Source organism: Hemitrygon akajei, chromosome 14 (genome assembly GCF_048418815.1).
Source record: "Hemitrygon akajei chromosome 14, sHemAka1.3, whole genome shotgun sequence".
NCBI lineage: Eukaryota > Metazoa > Chordata > Chondrichthyes > Myliobatiformes > Dasyatidae > Hemitrygon > Hemitrygon akajei.
In genome coordinates this window covers 50126654-50148842 of record NC_133137.1, presented here as the reverse complement: position 1 = coordinate 50148842, position 22189 = coordinate 50126654, and the positions used below count along the sequence as shown (strand labels likewise).

At 43.7% G+C, this 22189-nt stretch overlaps 1 protein-coding gene across 6 annotated transcripts; it reads left to right on the top strand.

Annotated features, from left to right (window-relative positions):
* The first annotated feature begins 1135 nt into the window (after positions 1 to 1135).
* On the top strand, positions 1136 to 20821 carry socs2 (suppressor of cytokine signaling 2). 6 transcript variants are annotated; one of them, XM_073066029.1, is made up of 2 exons: positions 1136 to 1359; positions 19367 to 20821. In XM_073066029.1, the coding sequence occupies exons 1-2, from the start codon at positions 1287 to 1289 to the stop codon at positions 19825 to 19827; spliced, it is 534 nt and encodes a 177-aa protein (XP_072922130.1). In that variant the 5' UTR covers positions 1136 to 1286; the 3' UTR covers positions 19828 to 20821. The 6 variants fall into 6 exon arrangements, with proteins under 6 accessions (XP_072922130.1, XP_072922131.1, XP_072922128.1 ...); XM_073066030.1 differs by having other exon boundaries at positions 1136 to 1363; XM_073066027.1 differs by lacking the exon at positions 1136 to 1359 and adding an exon at positions 1385 to 1670.
* Positions 20822 to 22189: the final 1368 nt, after the last annotated feature.

Genomic DNA, 22189 nt, shown 5'->3' with positions numbered 1-22189 from the left:
TATCCGCTCCCTGGAATTTCTACATTTAAAATGCTGCTGGCACTCAGCAAGTCAGGGGACATCGATAGGAATACGGTTCGGCTCAGTTGTCCTCCATCGCAGCTATTGAGGGAGCATCGACCTGCGGGCTGGTTCCAATTCTTCCGTTGTTACTCGGGATTTGCGGCAGCCTCACACTACCGATTCCACGATTCTTATCTCTCCCCGACAGCAAACGGGGAAACTGCCCGTCACCGTGTATGTTCATACAGGCTTGAACTCTGCGTTGTACAGCCGGATACAGACAGATGGTACGAATTTGTCCCGAATTCTCGCTCAGTAGATCGGCTAAGGAATTTTAGACAAAAGCCGGGTCGGTAATTAAATACTTCCCGAAATGAGCCTGTGATCGACAGCTTCGGAAGTGTACAGCCTCGTCTTGCCCCGCACTATCCGGCCACCCGGCTCTTTCAAGGACACTAAATGACTCCATAGCATTTAAAAGGGAACTTTGCATAACGTGCATGAGGTGGTTTGACTCTGGGGAGACAAGTCACGCGAACACTCAATGGAGGGAAGGCGCGCTCTCCATAACCATTGTAAAAAGCCGAAGATTTCTCTCTTTCCTGATCTTCATGTCTAGGAATTCTTGGAAACACATCGCAGCTGCCCCCACCTCAAAGGGGCAATGGGATTTGAAGAGACAGTGGCCTGGTGATTTTGATGCGGGCGGGGTCTGCAGAAGCTCCGGGTAGCCCGAGAGGGAGGAGACGTGCTGCACCGGGCGGGGGCAAGACTGGGGGCGTGCCAGGTCATGTGACTCAGTTCTTGGAAAGTTCCTGGAAAGCGGCCTGCGTGTTTCTAAAGGGAGGAGGAGGGGTGAGGAAGCTAGTGAGGGGCGAATCCTCTCCCTCCAATGCAACAGCTTGTTGCTGGACTGGAAATATTCTCAGTAGAAGCACAATTTCCGAGTCCGTAGACTTTGTGTCTCTCACACCTTCCCTCTGTCACAACCTCCCTCATCAGTCGCGCTGCTTCGCTCTCGCAGCTAACTCATTCTCTCCCTCCCATCACCCTACCTGACTCCGCTCCCTTCCTCTCAAACCCTCCCCTCCGGTCTTTTCCTAATCGTCGAGTGGGTGGGGTGAAGCGCCAGAGAGCTGTCGTTTTGTTGTTGTTGACGCCAGTCCCCAGTAAATGGCATTTCCTCTGAATTGTATGGCGCTGGCCCAGAGTCCGGGATCAACTATCCACTGCTAGAGAAATAATTTAAAGCAGCGACCATTAATGGGACCCCTCTGATAGCCATGGGACGGAATGGTCGCCCCGTTACCACATTGGCTCTGCTCAATTCTTTTACACGTTCGTTTGTTAACAAGTGTGAGTGAGTACACATCAAACGATTGTTTTCTTTGGAGTGTGGTTAAAAGAAAACATAAAGTGGACCGGTGCACGGGGAAACTGGCAGAGCTCGCTGAACTTGTCCTAACTGAGCAAACTCGGTCTCGCACTCACTGCGCATCTGTCGGGAAATCCGCGGTGTTCACTCATGGGGCTGACTGTCAGTTTCCTCACACGCGGGGGTTCATTTTCCCAATCTCATGAATCTATTGAAAGGACTCTGCCCACGCCGTCTGGTAAAAATGCCTTCAGTAATGAACCTCGATTTTCCAAGCATAGATGTCCCGCAGGTGATCACAGACTGGAGAATTTCTCTCAGACTATCTCTCTCTCTCTCTCTCTCTCTCTCTCTCCCTCCCTCCCTCTCCCTCTCTCTCTCCCCCCACTCACTCTCACCCTCTCTCTCTCGCTCTCTCGCTCTCTCTCTCTTTTCTTCTTCCACATATCCAAGAATGCGAGTGAGTCGATACAATCTTGTTTAGCAGAAAAGTCAGTGGAAGTTCTTGGTAACGTACATGAGAGTGGAGCTTTTCATTGTTTGGAGTAACTTTTCTTTATTTGGACAATCATTTCGCCGAAGTTTCCAACCAACCCAATGACTTGCCAAGAGGCGTCGGACGATGTCAACTCGATGCGGACTGACCGGGGTCCTCAGCGTGCGTCGAGGGCGCCGGAAAGCGACCAGGACCGCATTTCGGTGGCCATGGCTGATCTTCGAAGGACAGGTATCCCATCCAGCATGCCTTCGTTCCATTGCAACCTGTGTGTGTGACTGGTCTCCCCAGACTAAAACCTCACTGCAAAGTCCCCTTAAAACAAAATATATCTGGATTTTCAATTCTTCTGGTATTTTGGGAATGGACACATTTGTAGCAATTCAATACTCTTATCTCGCGTCTCGATCTTTGGCGAAGTTTATTGGAAAACTGTTTACAGAATCTCTTTATTTTCATTGCCCATTACTACTGCTGACTATAAACTCGAGATCTGTACTTAAAGAAAAGCCGCTAAAACGTGCTATATTCCTGAAATTGGCTAAAGCTTACGCGGGAATGATGTTGTATCGTCGCCGTATTTGAAGATCTCCATTCGCATCTCCCACTTTACCGAACAAAGTTTTCAATTTCTGTTAATCTGCATGAAAACAATTCGTATGTTGTTTATTCCTTTAAAGTTACCGAAGCCGCCCTATCGGCGATGCCTCTGAGTTGATGATTTAAAATGACTGAGACGCCATAGACTTGAATAGAAACTATTATGATGAACGAGAATTGACATCCGAAAAATGTTAAAATCTTCAAAACTAAAACTGAGATGTCGGGGCGGGTTTAATTTTGTTTGCGTGTGGATATGAAAGTGTCGTATTTAAAACGATCTTCAGAAGTAAGTGGTATCAGATTTTACCACTTCCGAAAAAAAGATGGAGTGGATACACTGAAGAATATGTGCACAGAGAATGGTGGGGGGAGAGTACACGGGCACCACGCACCAAGGCCGTGCCACTGAGTTTTGTGCTGTCATTATCCTGGCCAGTTCCATTTTTGGACAACTCCAGCCCGTTGGGGTAAAAGCTGGCGTGAGTATAAGGAAGTCCGATTAACTTTAAACATCTCAAACCTAAACTATAAAACGATACCTTAATTACTGGCAGAGACTTTAAGGTGTGTCCACACTTCCGATTTGTTTATGTACACTTATTTTAATTATTTTCTTAAAAGTACTACCTCCCCTCCCCCATGAAGGGAAACAAAATCCGCTCAGCTGGGTTCTAGAGCGGAGTCATTGCCTCCGTTTAGACAAGTGAAACGCGCAGGTGGGCATTACATAACGAAGGATTATTTGTGGAATCCGGTTACTGTAGATAGTTCTCACCCTCTTGGGTCCTTGTTGCATTAAACTCTATTGTCTGGCTGGCTGGGATTGTCCTCCCAGCCTCTGTTCTCTATCCAGAGGAGTTACTGCAATTGGCTTCTGCTCCTGCACTTGGCCGAAGCTGCATTTCGGAGGCCTTCCAGTTTCTGTTTGTATGTGGCATCTTGGTGATGCTATTGGAAGAGAGAATGCTAACGTTTCCAAGTATGGCTCCAGGTATTCCTACACGAGCTCGACTAGCTCGGTCTCCTTGCACCACTCCTCCGTTATTCAATGATAGGTGAGCCAAAATGTCTTCAAGTAAACGTAGGCTTCGTAACCACTGCGGCCCGATCGGTTGTAATAGGCAAAATCTTTGGGCCGGGACCGCTCCACACGCTCTAGTGTTGCCACTGACACGTAGTCAGATTTTGCGGTGGTCTGCAAACTGCTTATTCATCTAAGAAACGCAAAACGCTTCAGGAACTCGGGCTGGAGGCGCAACACCTCACCCTTTGGGTAGCTTCCAACCTGACCGCGAGAACATCGATTTCTCTAACTCCGAAAATTTCTACTGGCTCCCTTCCTACCCCTTCTCTTCTCCTCGCGTCCCTCTGGTACCCCTCCTCCTTCCCTTTCTCCCATGGTCCACTCCCCTCTCCTATCAAATTCCTTCTTCGGCCATTTACACTTCTATCAGCTCCAGCTTCTCATTACATCCCCCTTTCCCCACCCACCCATCTCCCCCCATTAGCTGGTTTCATCCAGCATCTGCTAGCTTGTGCATCTTCTCCTCCGCCCATCTTCTTACTTTGGCTTTTCCGCCCTTTCTTTCCACCCTGACGAAGGATCTCGGCCGAAATGATAAATCTTCTTTCCTCTCCATAGATGCTGCCTGACCTGATGAGTTTCTCCAGCATTTGGTGTGTGTTGCTCTGGATTTCCAGCATCTGCAGAATCTCTTGTGTCTGTTCTTCACCTACAACTCTTACTTTCCTACACCCACCCATATCGGCCCGCTGTCCGAGTCAAGAACATTCATTGCCGGCTGTTTGAGTCAAATCCATTCATTGCCGGCTGTCTGAGTCAAGAACATTCATTGCCGGCTGTTTGAGTCGTCCATTCATTGCCGGCTGTCTGAGTCAAGAACATTCATTGCCGGCTGTTTGAGTCAAATCCATTCATTGCCGGCTGTCTGAGTCAAGAACATTCATTGCCGGCTGTTTGAGTCAAATCCATTCATTGCCGGCTGTCTGAGTCAAGAACATTCATTGCCGGCTGTTTGAGTCGTCCATTCATTGCCGGCTGTCTGAGTCAAGAACATTCATTGCCGGCTGTCTGAGTCAAGAACATTCATTGCCGGCTGTCTGAGTCAAGAACATTCATTGCCGGCTGTTTGAGTCAAATCCATTCATTGCCGGCTGTCTGAGTCAAGAACATTCATTGCCGGCTGTCTGAGTCAAGAACATTCATTGCCGGCTGTCTGAGTCAAGAACATTCATTGCCGGCTGTTTGAGTCGTCCATTCATTGCCGGCTGTCTGAGTCAAGAACATTCATTGCCGAGTGTCTTGCGCGCTGTAATACTTCTGAATATCCGCAGCATTTAGAAAAAAAAACAAGTAATGGATCAAGAAAATTTTAAACGTTTAAATGTTAATTTAAATACATTTTACAAAACTCAACTAATTAAAAAATGATTTAGTGCATACCGGTCTCACTCACAACCCTCCCCCCCCTCGCCCCAAGTTAGCATGAATAGAATGGGCAGGTCGTGGACCGAGAACAGGCAAGACCTCTAGTGCGGCTCTGGCCATTGGCAGCAAGTTCACTTCCGCACTCTGCTCCACCCGTAGCGCAAAATCGGTGTAGCGGGTCCAGCAAGTTGTGGACTTGTGTTTACCAGGGACTCCGGACTTGGTGGTTCCCAACAAGTTCCAACTATTTAGCTTTTTGCAATTATTGGTAAAAATCTGCAAAAATATGTATGCCTATAAATGGTTTTGAGTACGTTATTACTTTGGCTACGCTAACATTGAAGTTTGCTTAAAAACTGAGTTAGTTGTATTGTGTGCAAGGTTTGTTTTACCTAAAATTACTGCATGTGGCTATAATGGTGTTGTCAAAGCCTTGCCTGCTGCTGATTAATGATTTCTATTGAACAATTGTGGACTGAAATGAAGTTTATATAAGTAAAGGCAAGAGCTATAAATCCTATAAATTAGTGGGCGAGGTTACTGGAAACTTTGCTGGTGAAGCTCTTACGGGGATGGTGTTATATCTGCAGCTTACTGCCATCCTACCCTTCTCCCTATCCAAAAGCTCTTGTTGATTTATCCACTAACTTACATACGTCACATCTCAAATGGTCACGTTCTGTTACTGATGTAAATCAAAACAGCAGGAAAATAAGTTAATCATTAATCTGGATTCTAATACGTAAACAACTACAATTGTTTGGATTCCCACTGAGAACTTGGTTCTTTAAAGGGACTGAACCTATCCGCGAAGCCTGGACCGCCCACTAGCTCTGACCAAGTTGCCCATTTCTCTGACGCATTCACTGTTGTTCTTTGTTAGAAGTTTTCATTGCTGGTTTTGCGTGGTAGGCATTCCCACTGAAATTTACAAGAAACTTCTGCAAGTTCGTAACTTTATACCATAAAATCTTTCAAAAGCAACTGAAAAAATAAGTGGCTTTATAAAAAAGCATTTGGCCCCTGTAATGTCCAGGATTGGTTTGCGTTGCATGAGAGTGTCTAGAGAGGAATTTTGTTCAGTTTTTATTCCCTGGCTGTTTCTAGTTGTGCTTTATTTTGTTTGACCCAGAAGATTACATCAGTTCACTTGGAGGTGGAAATTATGAGTCAATTGGTTAGCAAAACCACTTGGTGGAACTGGGCTGCAGATTAATTTATCAGGCAGATGTTTTGACTGGGAAGAACCTGATTACTTCTACAATGATTTTAAGGAGGGTATTCAAGCATTTTGACCAAGGGATGATGAAGGAGCAAAATACAGAAAGGCTGTTGGTAAAATTGTCATGTTTATAACCTCACTATTTCCTGTAAGTACTTTACTGTGTTTCCTCTATTATAACAGTGCCTCCACTTCCAGATACAAAACTTCACATTCAGGTAACAAGGAGCATCGTCTCACAGTGATGGCTAGATAATTGGTATTTTGTTGGCTGATTGTGGGACAAGTGTGCTGTGCAGCTCTCCTGGTTATCTCATGAACAATATAACAGAATAACTTCCTTTGCACTCGCTTAAGGGAGCAAGTGAAGCCATAGTCTAACATTTCTGCAAATTAAGAATGGCAGCATATCTACTGATATGGAACCTTATTTATACAGAGGCTACAGTTTAGATTTTCAGCTTCAATGTAGAACTGTCTTAACTAGGAACAAGAGTATTAACAACTGATCCTCTGACAAGCACTGGAACAAGAAGCAGATCAAAGATATTCCCATCAAAGGAGCTGAATTAGGTCTTTTTCAGCACGTTGATTCTGGCCACTGTTCTATCATGACTGATTTATTATCCCTCCAATGCCAATTGATTAGTATTGAAAATGGAAACAATAATTGTTACCTGTCATGAAAGATGTCTGATTTAGATGATATCGCTAAATAAATAGATAATTGGTGCTTTGAACATGTTCTGCACTTGTAAAGAAATCCAAGGGCGTAAATGTGACCCCAACAACATCAGAGAAAAGATAAAAGAGACTTGAATACATAGTTAAGAACAGAAATGGAGAGGGTGGATAGTTTTCTCCCCTTTACAAAGGCAGCAAGCTTGTTATAGAAAGCTTCTTAAACCTAATCCAAACAGGAGGAAAATAAATACAGTAACTAAAGAGGAAAAAAGCCTAAAGTGTTTGCAGATATGGAGCTGATTTAACTAGATTCTTGTATGTAATAAAACAAACTAATAAATGTACACATATAAAGGAACATGGGGCCAGAACAGGCAAAAGTAATTGACAATGATAATATCAGATTGAATTATTATACCAGTCAAAACAGAGACTCTTCATTGACCTGATGCTATTTAGCTTTTGGATGAATTTAAGAGGGCAGATGTTGGAGTAGAGTAAAACTTAAAGCCACAAATGCAAGATTGTGTCTAAAAATTCCAGAGGAAGATTCAGGAGAAGCTCTTTATCAGAGACTGATTAGTATCAGGAACTGTTATCATATAAAGTAGTTGAGACAAAAAGCACTGAGTTGAGGTAGATAAATAAGTAAATAAAGAGAGAAGGGAATAGCTGGAAAGGGTAAATGTAATTGGACTGGTAGGCTGTTGATTTGTCTATGCATCAGCTTGCTGGGCTAAGTGGTCTGTTTCTCTCTTGTTCACTGGAGTTGTGACAAAGACCAATGCAAACCCTGCTGTCAAATTAAAATTGGAGCAACTTTATTTAATCATTACTACTTTCACTGTAATCATCCTGGATTTGTACCTGTAGTTGAAGGAGAGATTGTGTCATAGTGTAATATAAGTGACAACAAACTAACAGGTAACCTAGATCACACAAAGTACACTGCAGATGCTCTGGTCAAATCAAGATGTACAAAAAGGCTGGATGAACTCAGCAGGTCGGGCAGCATCCGTTGAAAGGAGCAGTCAACATTTCGGGCCGAGACCCTTTGTCAGGACTAAAAAAGGAGGGGGTAGGGGCCCTATAAAGAAGGTGGGGGGAGGGTGGAATGTGCCTGGTGAAAAACCAATCAGAGGAAAGATCAAGGGGTGGGGGAGGGGAAAGCAGGGAGGGGATAGGCAGGAGGTGAAGAAGGTCTCCTCTTCTAGCTGCCTATCACCTCTCTCATGACTCTGCCTTCTTCTACTACCCATAGTGCTTTCCCCTTACATTCCTTCTTCACTTTTCCTGCCTATCCCCTCCTTGCTTCCCCTCCCCCACCCCTTGATCTTTCCTCTGATTGGTTTTTCACCTGACACATTCCCCCCTCCCCCCACCTTCTTTATAGGGCCCCTAGCCCCTCCTTCTTCAGTCCTGACAAAGGGTCTCGGCCCGAAACGTTGACTGCTCCTTTCAACGGATGCTGCCCGACCTGCTGTGTTCATCCAGCCTTTTTGTACGTCTTGAGGTAACCTAGATCTCCTGATCCATGCTTTTATTAAGGTCAAAACTACTGACTTTGTAACCATCATGACAAGTGTTTCACATCAGGGAGCACACAGCAGGGGTTAGGTCCTTTGGTGACCTGATGTTGGTGGGTCAGGGTGGGGAGATTCATATATGTGTTCAGCAGCTTAAGCTTGACCAATGTTAAATATGTGCATGTGTTGAAAGTGTTGGTAACTGTTGTGGTGCATCAGTGTAACGTGCCCAGCATCTCAGTGTCACTCTATCAACAATAGCAAGTTTGTTTGCTCAGCAGTTGAAAAGGCAAGCTTTGGACCTCAAATTTTGTTCAATGGTAAGGGCTTGGAAACAAATTGTGGAGATTGGGTGATCAGGAACGGGACAAGGAAAGGAATTTCTTAGTAAGACAAAAGGATGTGTTTCGGCTGCTTTCAAAACCATGATATATCAAGTGTCTTTATAAATCTTAGATAAGAAATGGTGTGTAATGTGGGTCTAAAATGAGTAAAGATGTAATTTCAAAACTGAAATCTGCCTTTCACGCTGTGTCACCTGCTGTGGGGTGTGATAGTGTTTCAAAACCATGATATATGAAGTGTCTTTATAAATCTTAGGTAAGAACTGGTGTGTAGTGTTGGTCTCAAATGAGTAAAGATGTAATTTCAAAACTGAAATCTGCCTTTCACACTGTGTCACCTGCTGTGGGGTGTGATAGTGTTTCCTGTTGCTGAGAGTTTTCCCCCAGTTCTACCATTGCGTATCTAGAGTAGTGTGAGGCTATCCATCAAAGGAGCAACAAACCCACCCTCAAAAATATGGTCTGTTCCCTCCACTTTCTACACCCTTACTGATAACATCAATTAGCATGTAGACACTAGTTGTCACTCAAATGGAGAAATGCTGCTCTCTTTGCTTTAAATAAAATTGTTGAATATGGATTAAAGTCAGTGTAGCAGCTTCATGCTATGTTCCTTTTCTGAAAACACAAACAGGAATCTATTCCCACACCCTAACACAGAACACCCTGATATCTCCAAGAATTGATAAGGTTTGAGTAGTCATGGGCACCAGTAGTTAATATTCCCTTTCTGCATTTCCCATTTAATGTACTGGAAGCCTGGGATTGGGCTCTCTCAAGATTTTGGATCTTTTAATTAACATACTGAACTGTCTGGCACATTCGCTCTTCACCACAGTAGAGTAACAGTGTTGATCAGCTTAATATTAATACAAGGCTCCTGCTGGACACCACAATCTAGCATTCAGTCACCAGTTAAATTGATATAATGGCCAACTAAACTCTACAAATCCTCGTAGCAATCTCAAAACATTATCAAATGGACTGGATGACCATCCATGTAAAATCAATATTGAAGCAATGTTTAATTTTGAAGAGCATTTGTGAATCGAACAAAGGATATGATAACATTTTATTTCATCCTTGCATTGAAAGCCAAAAGTTGTGGGAAAATTTCAACTGGAATATAATCACTCATTTCTTTTTCTCGTATTTTAAGAATAAATTAAATGAAAAGGTTAATGAAAACGTTTATGTTTATTAAATTTCATCAACTAAAATGCAGATGTTTGAATTAACCAATACAGTTCCTTCCAGTGAGTCACCGTCTCACTGAGGGTTGTACCTACTGCAGCTCAATTAATCAAAGTATTTTTTTATTAATGTCTTCATGAACACATCATTGCAAGGAAGCATAAGTATGAGGTCTAATGCAAGATTATCTTTAATATTTAGTAATATCATTGCTCCCCACCCAGAAGTTTCCTTTCTGCTTCAACAATGCCATTACATTACGATCACAGGCACACAAACCTGGAGATGTACTGTAGGTCTCTTTGTATCAAGTTAAAGGAAGAGAAATGTAAAATCTCACAGCAAAGAAAACAATCCAGTCCATTGTGCCTGCTCACAGGTACAGCATCTAATAAACCTCAATCCCCTGCTCCTTCACTTAGAAGGTCATAATTTTCTCCCCTTCAGCTACTTCAGCGGCGAGGTGGTAGTGCAAGCAGCTGAGAGATTTCATTATTTGGTATTTCCAGTGTGGCTGCACTTTCAAAGCAAGTTTCCCATGCAGCTAGTTTTGCAGTGGCCACTCGCTCATTTACCACCTCAATGTCCTTTTGCTCCATCGCTGTATTCATGACCAGACAATGTCTCCTGACGGCTTTTTGATTTTGGCTGTTGTTGTCGGAGAAGGTGACACTGGTTGGCATTTTGGTAAATAACCTATTTGTGATTTGCCAGTTAAGGCTCTCTGGGTGTGTCCTTGTATTGGAAAGACGCAGGATCAGAAATTTAAAGGAATGGCAATTTTCATGTAAGTGATTAATATATGAACAAAGCAGCATTGTGGTTAATTGGCTGGAATTATGTCCAGAAGCCTGGACCATTGATTCAGAGTCAAGTGTTCAAATCCCGCCTTGACCTCAGCAGACTTTAACTGAAATGACAATGGGATAAGAAGCTAGCCAAAACAACTGATGGTTGCAAAAACAATATCCTTCAAGGAAAGGTCCCTGCCACTCATACCAGCTCTGATCCACGGTACATGTGACTCCAGAACTTGTCAGTTCAGAAATGATGATGATGAGTACCCACATCTTGTCAGTAAATGAGAACACAATACAGGTAGCAGTTTTCGCAGTGAGTAGTTCTCTTTGAAGGAGGCTGTAGATGGGAATAACTGCCTTCTATGTTATCCACTGCCTTTCGGGTACCTGATTTTGATCATCCAGGAACTTGAGTTTCATTCAGCAGATCCTGTTTCCAACCTTGCTGTGGTACCAGTGTTTTCATTCAAATGTTCTCTGCTGTCTGTTTTGCTCTAGAATTGTGTTGTTCACCTCCATTGTACAACTCAAGATCTCAGCAAAGCACAGCTCGATTGCCCTGACTGGTAACTGCCTTCCTCCTCTGACTAAGTTGGAAACATTTATGGAGGCTCCTAATTCTGATAAACAGAAGAGATTCTGCAAATGCTGGAACTCCAGAGCATGTTGGAGGAACTCAATGGGTCAGGTTGCATCTATGGAAATGAATGAACAGTCAATGTTTCAGGTGCCCCTTTCTCCCATGGTCCACTCTCCTCTCCTATTAGATTCCTTCCTCACCAGCCCTTTTCCTCTCCCACCTATCTGGCTTCACCTATCTTGTCCTCCTCCCCCACCCCCCATGTTTTATTCTGGTGTCTTTCCCCTTCCTGAAACCCAAACCATCAACTGTTTGTTCATTTCCATAGATGCTGCCTGACCTGCTGAGTTTCTCCAGCATTTTGTGTGTGTTGCTCCTAATTCCGGTGCTGTCCGTTTGAAATGTATCCACTATTGCAGCAACAATCTGCAAAATGTTTCCCAAGGGAAACTGTGGAAGCCTGAGCTTTTAGTCATTTCAACCATTCTGAACTTTAAATGACCCTATGAAGAAATGTTCAGTCTTGCCTCAAGTTCATTGGCAAATTTCCCAATCCATGATAAAGTGTACTGGAGATGTTAAAATCTATTCCATTCTATAAATGATAATGATAAATTTACTCTGGCAAGCAGGTTGTTTTATTTACTTGTATGAAGTCTGAAAGTAGGTACTTTGGAAACAAGTTCACACGCACATCCAGTTGTCCTAGTGGATTCAATTCTAACCCGATGTCCATGGTCTTCTGCTGATGCAGCCCATCCACTTCAAGGATATGTTGTGCATTCAGAGATACTCTCTCGTTGTAACGTGTGGTTATCTGAGTTACTGTCGTCCTCCAGTCAGCTTGAACCAGTCCGGCCATTCTCCTCCCACCTCTCATTAACAAGGTGTTTATGCCCGTAGAACTGCTGCTCACTGGATGATATTTGTTTCTCGCACCGTTCTCTGTAAACTCCAGAGACTGTTGTGTGTGAATTTCCAGGAGATCAGCAGTTTCTGAGATACTCAAACTGCCCCGTGTGGCATCAACAATCATTCGACTATCAGAGTCACTTAGATCACATTTCTTCCCCATTGTGATGTTTGCTCTGAACAAGTGAACCTTCCACGTGCTTTTATGTATTACGTCGCGGCCAAATGATTGGCTGGCTAGATACTTGTATTAACATGCAGATGCACAATAAAGCGCCACTGAGTGTGTATGGAAGCTTGTTCATATTGTGCTTTATCTGTCACAAAAGGATGATGTAAATTATTTATTTATGTCTACAATTAAAATAAAGTGTTTCATCGGTCTATAGCCATAACTCATTAAAATATAGCCATTCCTCAATTTAGAAAAGGAACGTATTTCCGGAAAACATTTTATAAATTAAGGAACGTGGGCAAAAATAAATATGGGCATTCAGGTACAGTACTCGTGAGGACAGAGGGTTCTTCAGTTGTCCATAGCCAAGAATGCTACAGTATATGAGGATTTGTCCTATGTATTTGCAAGTTCCTATGAGGCCATATAGAACATCTCCAAAACCCCGGATGGCACAAGGTCTGATCTGATTTCCACCCATCCGAATCTGTCCCCGTCCTCTCCCCCCAATCATGGGGCTCTTCTGGTAATGTGGAATATCTGAAACTAGTATGTTCTGCCCATGACTGATGTGCGTCACAAGTCTTATTTCAGAGAAAGAATATTCCGTTCTGCAGTGGTGCGATTTTTGGACTCTGATTACAAATGCTGAAATGTTAATATTCCAATAGCAACAGCCAGTTCACCACTAAGGTGAAACTAGGTGCGAAGTCTGACGAAATACTGCATGTGGTTGGGCAGCTGAGAAACGATTTAGGGTTATTTGGTGCTGTTTCTAAACTGTAGTAAAAGGGGTCTTAGTGACATAGAACATTACAGCGCAGTTCAGACCATTCGGCCCTTTTAACCTACTCTAACCCTCCCCTCCTACATAACTAACCCTCCATTTTTCCTTCCTCCAAGCGCCTATCTAACCTAATAGCCTCTTAAATGTCCCTATTTTTTTCTGCTGCTTCCACCATTCTCAGCAGCGAGTTCCACGCAGCTACCATCTCAGTGACATCCCTTGTGTACTTTATTAGAGGGAAGTATACAAGGGTGTCAGAGGTAAAATTGCTGCGTGTCCCATCTACCTATGCCTCTTATCATCTTGTACACCTCTATCAAGTCACACCTCACCTTCCTTCACTCCAAAGAGAAAAGCTTAGCAGGCTCAAGCTATCCTCATAAAACATTCGCGCCATCGGCCAACACAGTCCGAGGATTATGCTGGGCGGATCGCCACGTTTCCGGCGCCAACATAACATGCCCACAGCTCACTAACCCTAACCTTAACCTGTATGCCTTTGGGAGGCCAGAGATCACGGAGAAGGTAAAAACTCTAGAGGGAATTGAACCCCAATCAGTGGTCACTAGTTGTCCTAACCGCTGTGATTTGATAATAACTGACTGATGACTCTGGTGTATTGGCACACAATGAAAGCCATTGCGCCATTCACGGTGTGATGGAGCAGACCATTAGCGCACTGAAACAATGCTCTGTTTCGGAGGAGACTAATCAGCACGGGCAAAATGCTGGTGGAACACAGTAGGCTAGGCAGCATCTATAGGGAGAAGCGATGTCGACGTTTCGGGCCGAGACCCTTCGTCAAGTCCAAAAGGGGCACACACCCCTACAAACCCTAGGCACATCCCGATTAACCCTGGCTTCAGCCCCACAAACCCTAAGCACACCCCGATTAACCCTGGCTAAACCCCCACAAACCCGATGTCCTATGTCAAGAGGGGCAAGATTCAACAAAGGCAAGTGTTGGACCTGGTTAATGAAGGCGTGGGCCAGATCAAAGTGGCAGGGTCGCGTGAAACTGAATCTCAAGTGACGAGATCAAAAAGCACAAGAGGGCTGATTCTCAAGTCCTGACGAAGGGTCTCGGCCCGAAACGTCGACATCGCTTCTCCCTATAGATGCTGCCTAGCCTACTGCGCTCTACCAGCATTTTGTGTGTGTTGTTGTTTGAATTTCCAGCATCTGCAGATTTCCTCGTGTTTAATCAGCACGGGAATGTATTAAGGATCCTGTTGGCGAGTTGAGTCCTGCGTTGCCTCATTATCTTGCGTGGGAAGACAGACGGAAGACACAGGAGGGAGGTAAATTGGGAAGCCATTTAGAGAGAGCCGCTCTGAGCAAGGTGTTCACGAATAATGCGTCCTAATGTGATTCCAGAACCCCCAAGTGAATACCGAACAGCAAATTACTACAAAAGTCGGACAGTATTTGTGAATGTGACCAGAATTTCATGTTTCAGGTCGCTATTTAACTTGCTGAGTATTTCCAGCATGTTTTCCATTGAATCTATTTCTCTTTTTAGTCTGCCCCTACCACACTTTACGGTCTCTGCGAGAACTTGCAGAATAAACTTTAAATAAATCGAATTCGTAAATAACAACACCCCAGCATTTTGAATGGCGCATTGGAAATTGTTTTGTGTGAATGACTTCTGATGCAAAGTGAATCTTTCAGGTCCTGGTCAGCCTTCTGTCGGTGCCTGGTCACCCCAGTGCCACAGGCTGGTCCGGGACTCCGAGCCCGATTCACTCCCCATGCCCTCTCATTATGAGGCACTAGGAGGCTGCTCATTCCGAGACTGAGGCTGGCTGAGCAATGGCTGCGTTCTGTGTTGGCAGCGGAGAGGCGGGGGCGGGGACGGGATGATTACTCACCCCTATTACTTCAGGTTGCAGAGACTCAAAAAACTGCGTGGGTAAGACGATCTGTAAAGTTATTAATAAACAAATAAGAGCAGAAAATGCTGGAAACATCTGAGGAGAGAGCAACAGAGTTAATGTTTCCGGTCAATGATCTACCATTAGAATTCACACACTGACTTGTGCGGCTGGTGACATTCGGTGGTGAAACCCTCGCAGGCTGGACATCTATAAAAAGATTCACTGGCTGTTGTTGGTTGTTTTAGCAAATGACGCGAAGTTCCGGTGTACACGTGATAAATAAATGAATCTGAGGTACACTTGATGCACTGTCTATGGTTTGCAAAGAAACTCGCTCAGCATAAACTGAGTCTTGCCATTTTTTCTGCTGTCCTGACTGCAGGATACACCCGGGAGAAGTAGAGCCAACTTCCTGAGAACAGACGGCTGGTTTGTGCTCCGTGGAACTATTGCCTCCCAACTGGGGAGCAAACCAACATGGTCTTCTGCACGAATTTGGTCGGAGAACAGCTTGTTCCACTCCACTGATATCGTTAAACTGTAACGCCAGAAGTCGGAGCTTCCAGTGGAAGTGCGGTTACAGGAGTCTGCTATTTGTGTTAAAATGGAATCTGTAACTTTGGCACCTGACACTGGGTTTGCAAGCTCTACACAAAAGAGATGGTCCTGTGCAAAGGACATCTCTGTATTGCATGATGTTGAGCACATTTGCATGCAGATTTACTCATGGTGAAAACCAACAAACTTCTACTAGTATACTTCTCGAACGGAGCAAGTGAAGTGGTCCAGGGCTCTGAAAAGGATTGCCAAGATATGTTCAAAACCAATCTGTGGCAGGACACAGAAACATTTGTGAAGGGCAAACGCACATGGGCGACACACAGCTGGCAAGGTTACTGGGCTCTTCCAGAGTAAGGTGTCAGTGTGATGTTCTTTCTGATAAGGGCAATCATACCCATGGCTATGCTCCGATTAGCCTTGATGGCACCCAGCTGCAGTCGCCATTGAGATCATGGCTCAGACAGGTGTTTTTTTTAAGTTTGTAGGGATGGTTTTTGGGACAGTGAGGGGAGTAGAGGTCAGGTTAGAGTTCAGGGACAGTGATGTGGGGAAGTCAGAGGTCAAATTAGTGTTTAGGGATGGAGATGTGGAGGGGTTAGAGGTCAGGCCTCTGTACTGTGCTTTGGTTCCAGCGATGTGGATGGATGAAGAAGGACATTGACAGTCCAGGCATCCGCTCTGTCTTGAAGGCCACCAAACACTGGTCCATGTGATGGAGACACATGAGGACCAGTCAGTCAGAACACCCGGAGGTCGAGCCAGGAGTTTAGGGTCCTGCCATCGGTTAGTCCAGGGGTCGGTACTGAAGGTTGGAGCCTATAGGTCAATTGGTAGTCTTGAAATTCAAGTCTGATGGCTGAACCTTGTAGAATGGAAGTTGGAGCCTGTCCTGGAGTTGAAGGCTGTCCATGTGTGTGTGTGTGGGTGGGTGAGGGAGGAATAGGGCTTGTTTTGCTGTTGTTTTGTTGCTTGTTGTGCTCTATGTTGTTCTGCTGAGCATTGTGGGCATGCTATGTTGGTGCCAGAATGTGCGGTGTCACTTGTGTGCTGCCCAGTATGTTGCTAGGTTGTGTTGGCTATTTTAGCAAATGCTGCATTTCACTAAGTTTTGACGTACATGTGATAAACAAATCTGAATCTGCTTACAGGTTTAGTTGGTGCACAGTCTACGGTTTGCAACAAAACTCACTCGGCATGAACTGGCACTCTTGGCTTTTTTCCCCGCTGTCCTGAATGCAGGATACACCTGCCATTGTCTTACCATGTGCAAATCTCACCTCAGTGCCACAATCTAAATTATGTTCTCTGTCAATGCCAACTGGTCACTGCGAGAATGAAATCAAGTGACAATATATATTCATCAATAGTGTCTTGTTGTTCTGGCTAAGTTACACTTCCAGATGATCTGAAATGAAAAGGGGTAAAGGTAAGGTGGAAAGGAGAATTATGTGTATATGCTTGCACTGTTGACATCTTCTGAATCACAAAGAGGTGTGTGTTGGGGAGGAGGTAAAAGAAGAAAAGGAAGATGAGGTAGTTTCAGTTCTGTTGCAGGCCACCTCCTCACCACTGGCAAGGACCAGCATGGTCTTCTGCACGAATTTGGGACATGCGGATGAAGCTTCCCCAAGTCCAGTTAGTTAGTTTTTATTGTACCTGGTGTGCCATCTTGTCTATATAGAAAGATGGAGTTCTGCTGGTGTGTCTCATAACCTGGAATGATATGACAATCATGGCTGAATAGATGGCAGTGGATGGAAGCTGAGGGATATTGCAGCTGTGTTAAATGTGTGAGGGCACTGGTGCATTTATGAATGTTGGGTAAGAGTCCTGTTAGGTAGACGTTATTGGTAGATGAGTGATGGGATCTGAGGGATTAAAGACAGGAGAATTAACATCTGGAAATACTTTGTGCAACACAGTTAGTGCAAGCAATTGCCCTCGACTCCTTGTAAAAGTAATTATTTTGTCAACACCACTTCTCTGTTACCTTGTCCATATTTATTTGTTCAGCCTCAGAATGCAAGGATGTCCCTTTAACAAAGAGATGAGGAGGAATTCCTTCAGCCAGAGGGTGGTGAATTGTGGAAGTCATTGTCACCGACAGCTGTGGAGGCCAAGTCATTGGGTATATTCAAAGCAGAGATTGTATTGTTCCATTTAGTAAGGGTGTCATAGATTACAGGGAGAAGGTAGAAGAATATATTTGAGAGGGATAATAAATCAGAAATAATGGAATGGTGGAACAGACTCGATGGGCTGAATGGCCTTATTCTATTCACATCTGATAGTCTTATTGTTTTATGATGTAACTGTTGGAGTAATCTTTACTTTGACTGCTGTTAGAGATCAGTTGTACTGGCCACTCAGTTTTCTTGAAAACAGGAAATTCTGGAAACTCAGCAGGTCAGGCAGCATCAGTAGGGAAGGAAGTTATTGTTTCTGAACAATAGTCTTTTTTTTGAGAATGAGGAAAAGTTAGGAAACAGGAATACTTTAATTTGTATTAAAGAGGGTTACCTCCCATTCCCAAAGAAGGAAAACGAGGGAGATTTGGTAGAGGTATACAATATTATGAAAGGTATATACAAGATAAATGCAAGCAGGCTTTTTCCACTGAGGTTGGGTGAAAAGCTAGGTCATATGTTAAGGGTGAAAGGTGAAATATTTAATAGGAACCTAATGGGGAATTTCTTCACTCAGAGGGCGGTGAGAGTGTGGAACAAGTTGCCAGCAGAAATGGTGGATTCCAGTTTGATAGCAACCTTTAAGAGAAGTTTTGATTAGTGCATGGACGTCCATGATCCAGGTCAAGTAGACAGGACTAGGCAGAATAATAGAACAGCATGGACTAGATGGGCTGAAGGGCATGTTTCTGTGCTGTAGTGCTCTTTGACTCTCTGACTCTACAAGTGCTGTGGATTGAATAGCCACTATAGATTATTCCTTAGTGTTCAGTAGCAAAATAATGAAAGTGGGTAGGTGGGTGTGTCAGAAAGAATGGGTAGCAGGACAAGGAATACAGGTAAAAGGAATATTATCAGTGATGAGATTGCAATGTCGGAAGCCAACATGGACACAATGAATTGAATAGCCTATGTAATAACACTGCAATAATAAGCAAGAAAGTTTATAAAACTATGAGAGTCAAAGAGAGGGTCTTTTTCTCTGGGGCAGATGCATCAAATACTTGAGAACACTTAAGGTGGGGGAGGGGCTTAAAACGAGTTGTGCAGAGCAGATATTTTTACAAAGAGAAGGTGGGTGCCTGAAATGGGCTTTTAGATACACACATGAATATGCAGGGAATGAAGGGATGTGGATTGCACACAGGAAGAAGAGATTTAGTTTAATTTGGCATCATGTTCAATACAGACATTGTGGGCTGAAGGGCCTGTTTCTGATCTGTACCCTTGTGAATGTAACAGTGGAAGATGGCAGCAAAGGAATCTCCAGTTGCGTGAGAGCAGTATGTAGCACCATTGATGTTCTGGAGTATGAGGTGAAGGAAGGAGCTTGATTGAACTGTTGACATCATGCTTACGGTATGTCTCTATAACATGAGAATGGGCAGGGGCACCACATGTGGCTTGTATCCTTGCATATACCACCAATATGTGGCTGAAAACATATTGTAAACCATGTTGTTTTTCTAATGAACATTACATAAAATTTCTTTGTGTTTATTTTGTGAGCTGCTAGGTTGTGCTGGTATCACCCTGGAGTTTTCAGAAGCCGCTATACAATTTATATATATATTTCTTGTTTATTGCAGGGTGGTACTGGGGAGCTCTTAATGCAAATGAAGCAAATGAGAAGTTAAAGGAAGCTGCTGAAGGAACATTTCTGGTGAGGGATAGTTCACATCGTGATTATTTTCTCACCATCTCTGTAAAAACTGTTTGGGGACCAACCAACCTGAGAATTGAATACCAAGATGGCAAATTCAGATTGGACTCAGTGATTCTTGCAAAACCAAAACTGCAGCAGTTTGACAGTGTGGTCCACTTGGTGGAATACTACGTGATCTTATGTCAGATGATACAGAATGCCCAGCATCTGGCACCACAGAACAGAAGTGTCCAGCTGCAGCTGACCAAACCACTGTATAACAAGACTCCCACTCTGCAACACTTCTGCCGAATTAATATCCATAGAGCAACCAAAAGGATTCATGAACTTCCTTTACCAAGCAAACTGAAGAAGTACTTGTTGGAATACAAGTATCAGGTTTAATTTTTTTTATTTAATGGAAAAGGAAGTCTAGGAGAGAAATTATGCTCAAAGTGCTTTCCCCATCAGGAACTTTGCCTAAGTCTCTTCTGTATGTCCTGTAAGTCTATTGGAGTCATCTACTGTATCCAGGGCTCCTGCAGCTGCTTTCCCTACATCAGTGAGATGCGATATAGATAGAGGGACCACTTTGTTGAGTACCTTTGCTCCAACTGCAACAAAATGTAGATTTTCCCACTGGCTACCTATTTCAATTCTACTTCCTAGTCCCATTCACGGCCTCCTCCACTGCCACAGTGAACCACTCTCAGGTAGGAGGAGCAACACCTCATAGTTCGTTTAGGTAGTCTCCAACCCGACCGCATGAATAATGGATTTCTCTCACCACGGGTAGTTTCTCCCTTCTCCTTCTTGCTTTTTCCATTCCCCATTCTGGCTCCCCCTACCTTCTTCTCTTCTCCTCATCTGCCCATCATCTCCCTTTGATGGCCTTCCTCCTTCCCAGGGTCCACTTTCCTCTCCTATCAGATTCCTTCTTCTTCAGCCCTCACCTCTTCCACTTATCAACTCTCAGCTTCTCACTTCACCCTCTCACCCACTCACTTTCCCCGCACCCCTGGTCTCACAAATCCCCTCACCCATCTTCATACTCCGGTTTCTTCTTTCCTTTTATGTCCTGATGAAGGATCTTGGTCCAAAATGTTGACTCTCCATAGATGCTGCCTGACCTGCTGTATACTTCCAGCATTTTGTGTATATTTTCTATTTGTCTATTTTTTTTTGTAGAGTATTGTCTGATCTTGCCACCGCTTGAGTCTCTTTGCCCGGTTGTTCTGGTCATTCTTTTACTGGAATGGGATATTCAGGAATTGCAGCAGCAAAACTGATCCACTCGGAATGCGATTCCTAAACTGATCCGATCTGAAAAAACCTAACCTAGCAATTACTTGTTACCCTTTGAATAGACTTTCCCTTTGGGTTGTATTGTTTGGGATATTTCTACTGAATAAAATAACTAAAAGATCAACAGTTATGTTTTTCAGTCTTGATTTCCCTTGGCTTAATCACACACTAAATTGATACCCATTGCTCCTGTTACTTATGTACCAGTTTACCTATTTGTTATATGGACGTCTGTTTGCCTTTACCTTGCTGTTGGAGGGAATGATTTTGCTATTTGGTCAAAGAGTGCTTGGCTCAAGCAACTTTTTATTTCCCTCATCTACGAGCTTCTCTTCATTATAAGATCAGAATGGGAATGTTCACTGATTATGCAAGGTTATTTCCCAAGTACAGCTTCTCAGCAAATGAGGTAATTCACGTCTTCAAGCTGAAAGTCCTGGACAACATTTAGCCTTTGTCTGACACAGCACAAAATGATCCCAGGTGATGACCATCTCTAACTACAGAGCTTGACTGCCTTGCTAGAACATTCAGCATCATAACCTTCACCAACTTTTGGGTTGGCCACCCTCCTTGCAATTTCCATTAAATTCTCATTCTCATGCTCATGTTCAAATGCGTACAAGGTCAGTCTCTTTTCTTCTCTGGCTTGCCACATTCTTTGGCTTCAGGCCCATTGCTGGTTTCCATTGATTGGACAGTGGTGCCCCAGAGGAATGAACATCACTGGGGTCCACTCTTCCTTTGGGACACTTTTTAAGCTTCCTTCTTGGCCAAGTTTTCAGTCACTTGTCATGTGAAATGTCAAATAATGCTTCAGACTACAACTTCTAGAGAGGCTACGGTGAGAGCTTGGGAAAATATTGCAAAAATACAGACATCTCTGTAAGTTAGAAGGAATCACATTCCTGGGTAAATGTTTTGGATCTATCTGGTAAATTGAACATTTTTATTTTACTGATTTTTCATAATAGGCTTGGCACCTTCAGAAGCAGAAAATGTATCCCTACAAAGAGTAGTGTGGGAGGTTGGATTCTTGACTGCTTCTTAGCTCATGGGATTAAAGTTCTCTAAACTCACTAAACCTTCAATTTGACAAAAAGTTAATTTTATTTGAAACAGGATATTCTGTCTCCTTTGACTTATATTTAGTTAGTAACTCTCTACACTACCTTGCGCCTGTGGTTACAAACATTGATGTCTGCAACCCCCTCTCCAACTACTGTTCACTTTTTATAGCTCTCCTCATCAGCAAATAATGACACTTGGCACCCCTATCAGTAATTCCCCCCCTCCCCCACATTTCAAAGAAATGTAGGGAATGGATATTTTGCACCATTACAGGTACAAAGCAAATGCAAATAGTTGCCCCAATAAATGTACATGGATAGGTAACAAATGAACTGGTAACACTCATGGGTGTAAGGTTGTTTTAGACCAAAATGGCTTCGAGCATCAATAC

Bases quoted from the DNA above. Each gene is read 5' to 3' on its own strand.
- socs2 (XM_073066025.1), top strand. From the start codon at position 15,757: ATGGTGAAAACCAACAAACTTCTACTAGTATACTTCTCGAACGGAGCA. The intron at 15,923-19,366 runs GTTACTGGGCTC...TGTTTATTGCAG, and splicing joins GGCGACACACAGCTGGCAAG to GGTGGTACTGGGGAGCTCTT.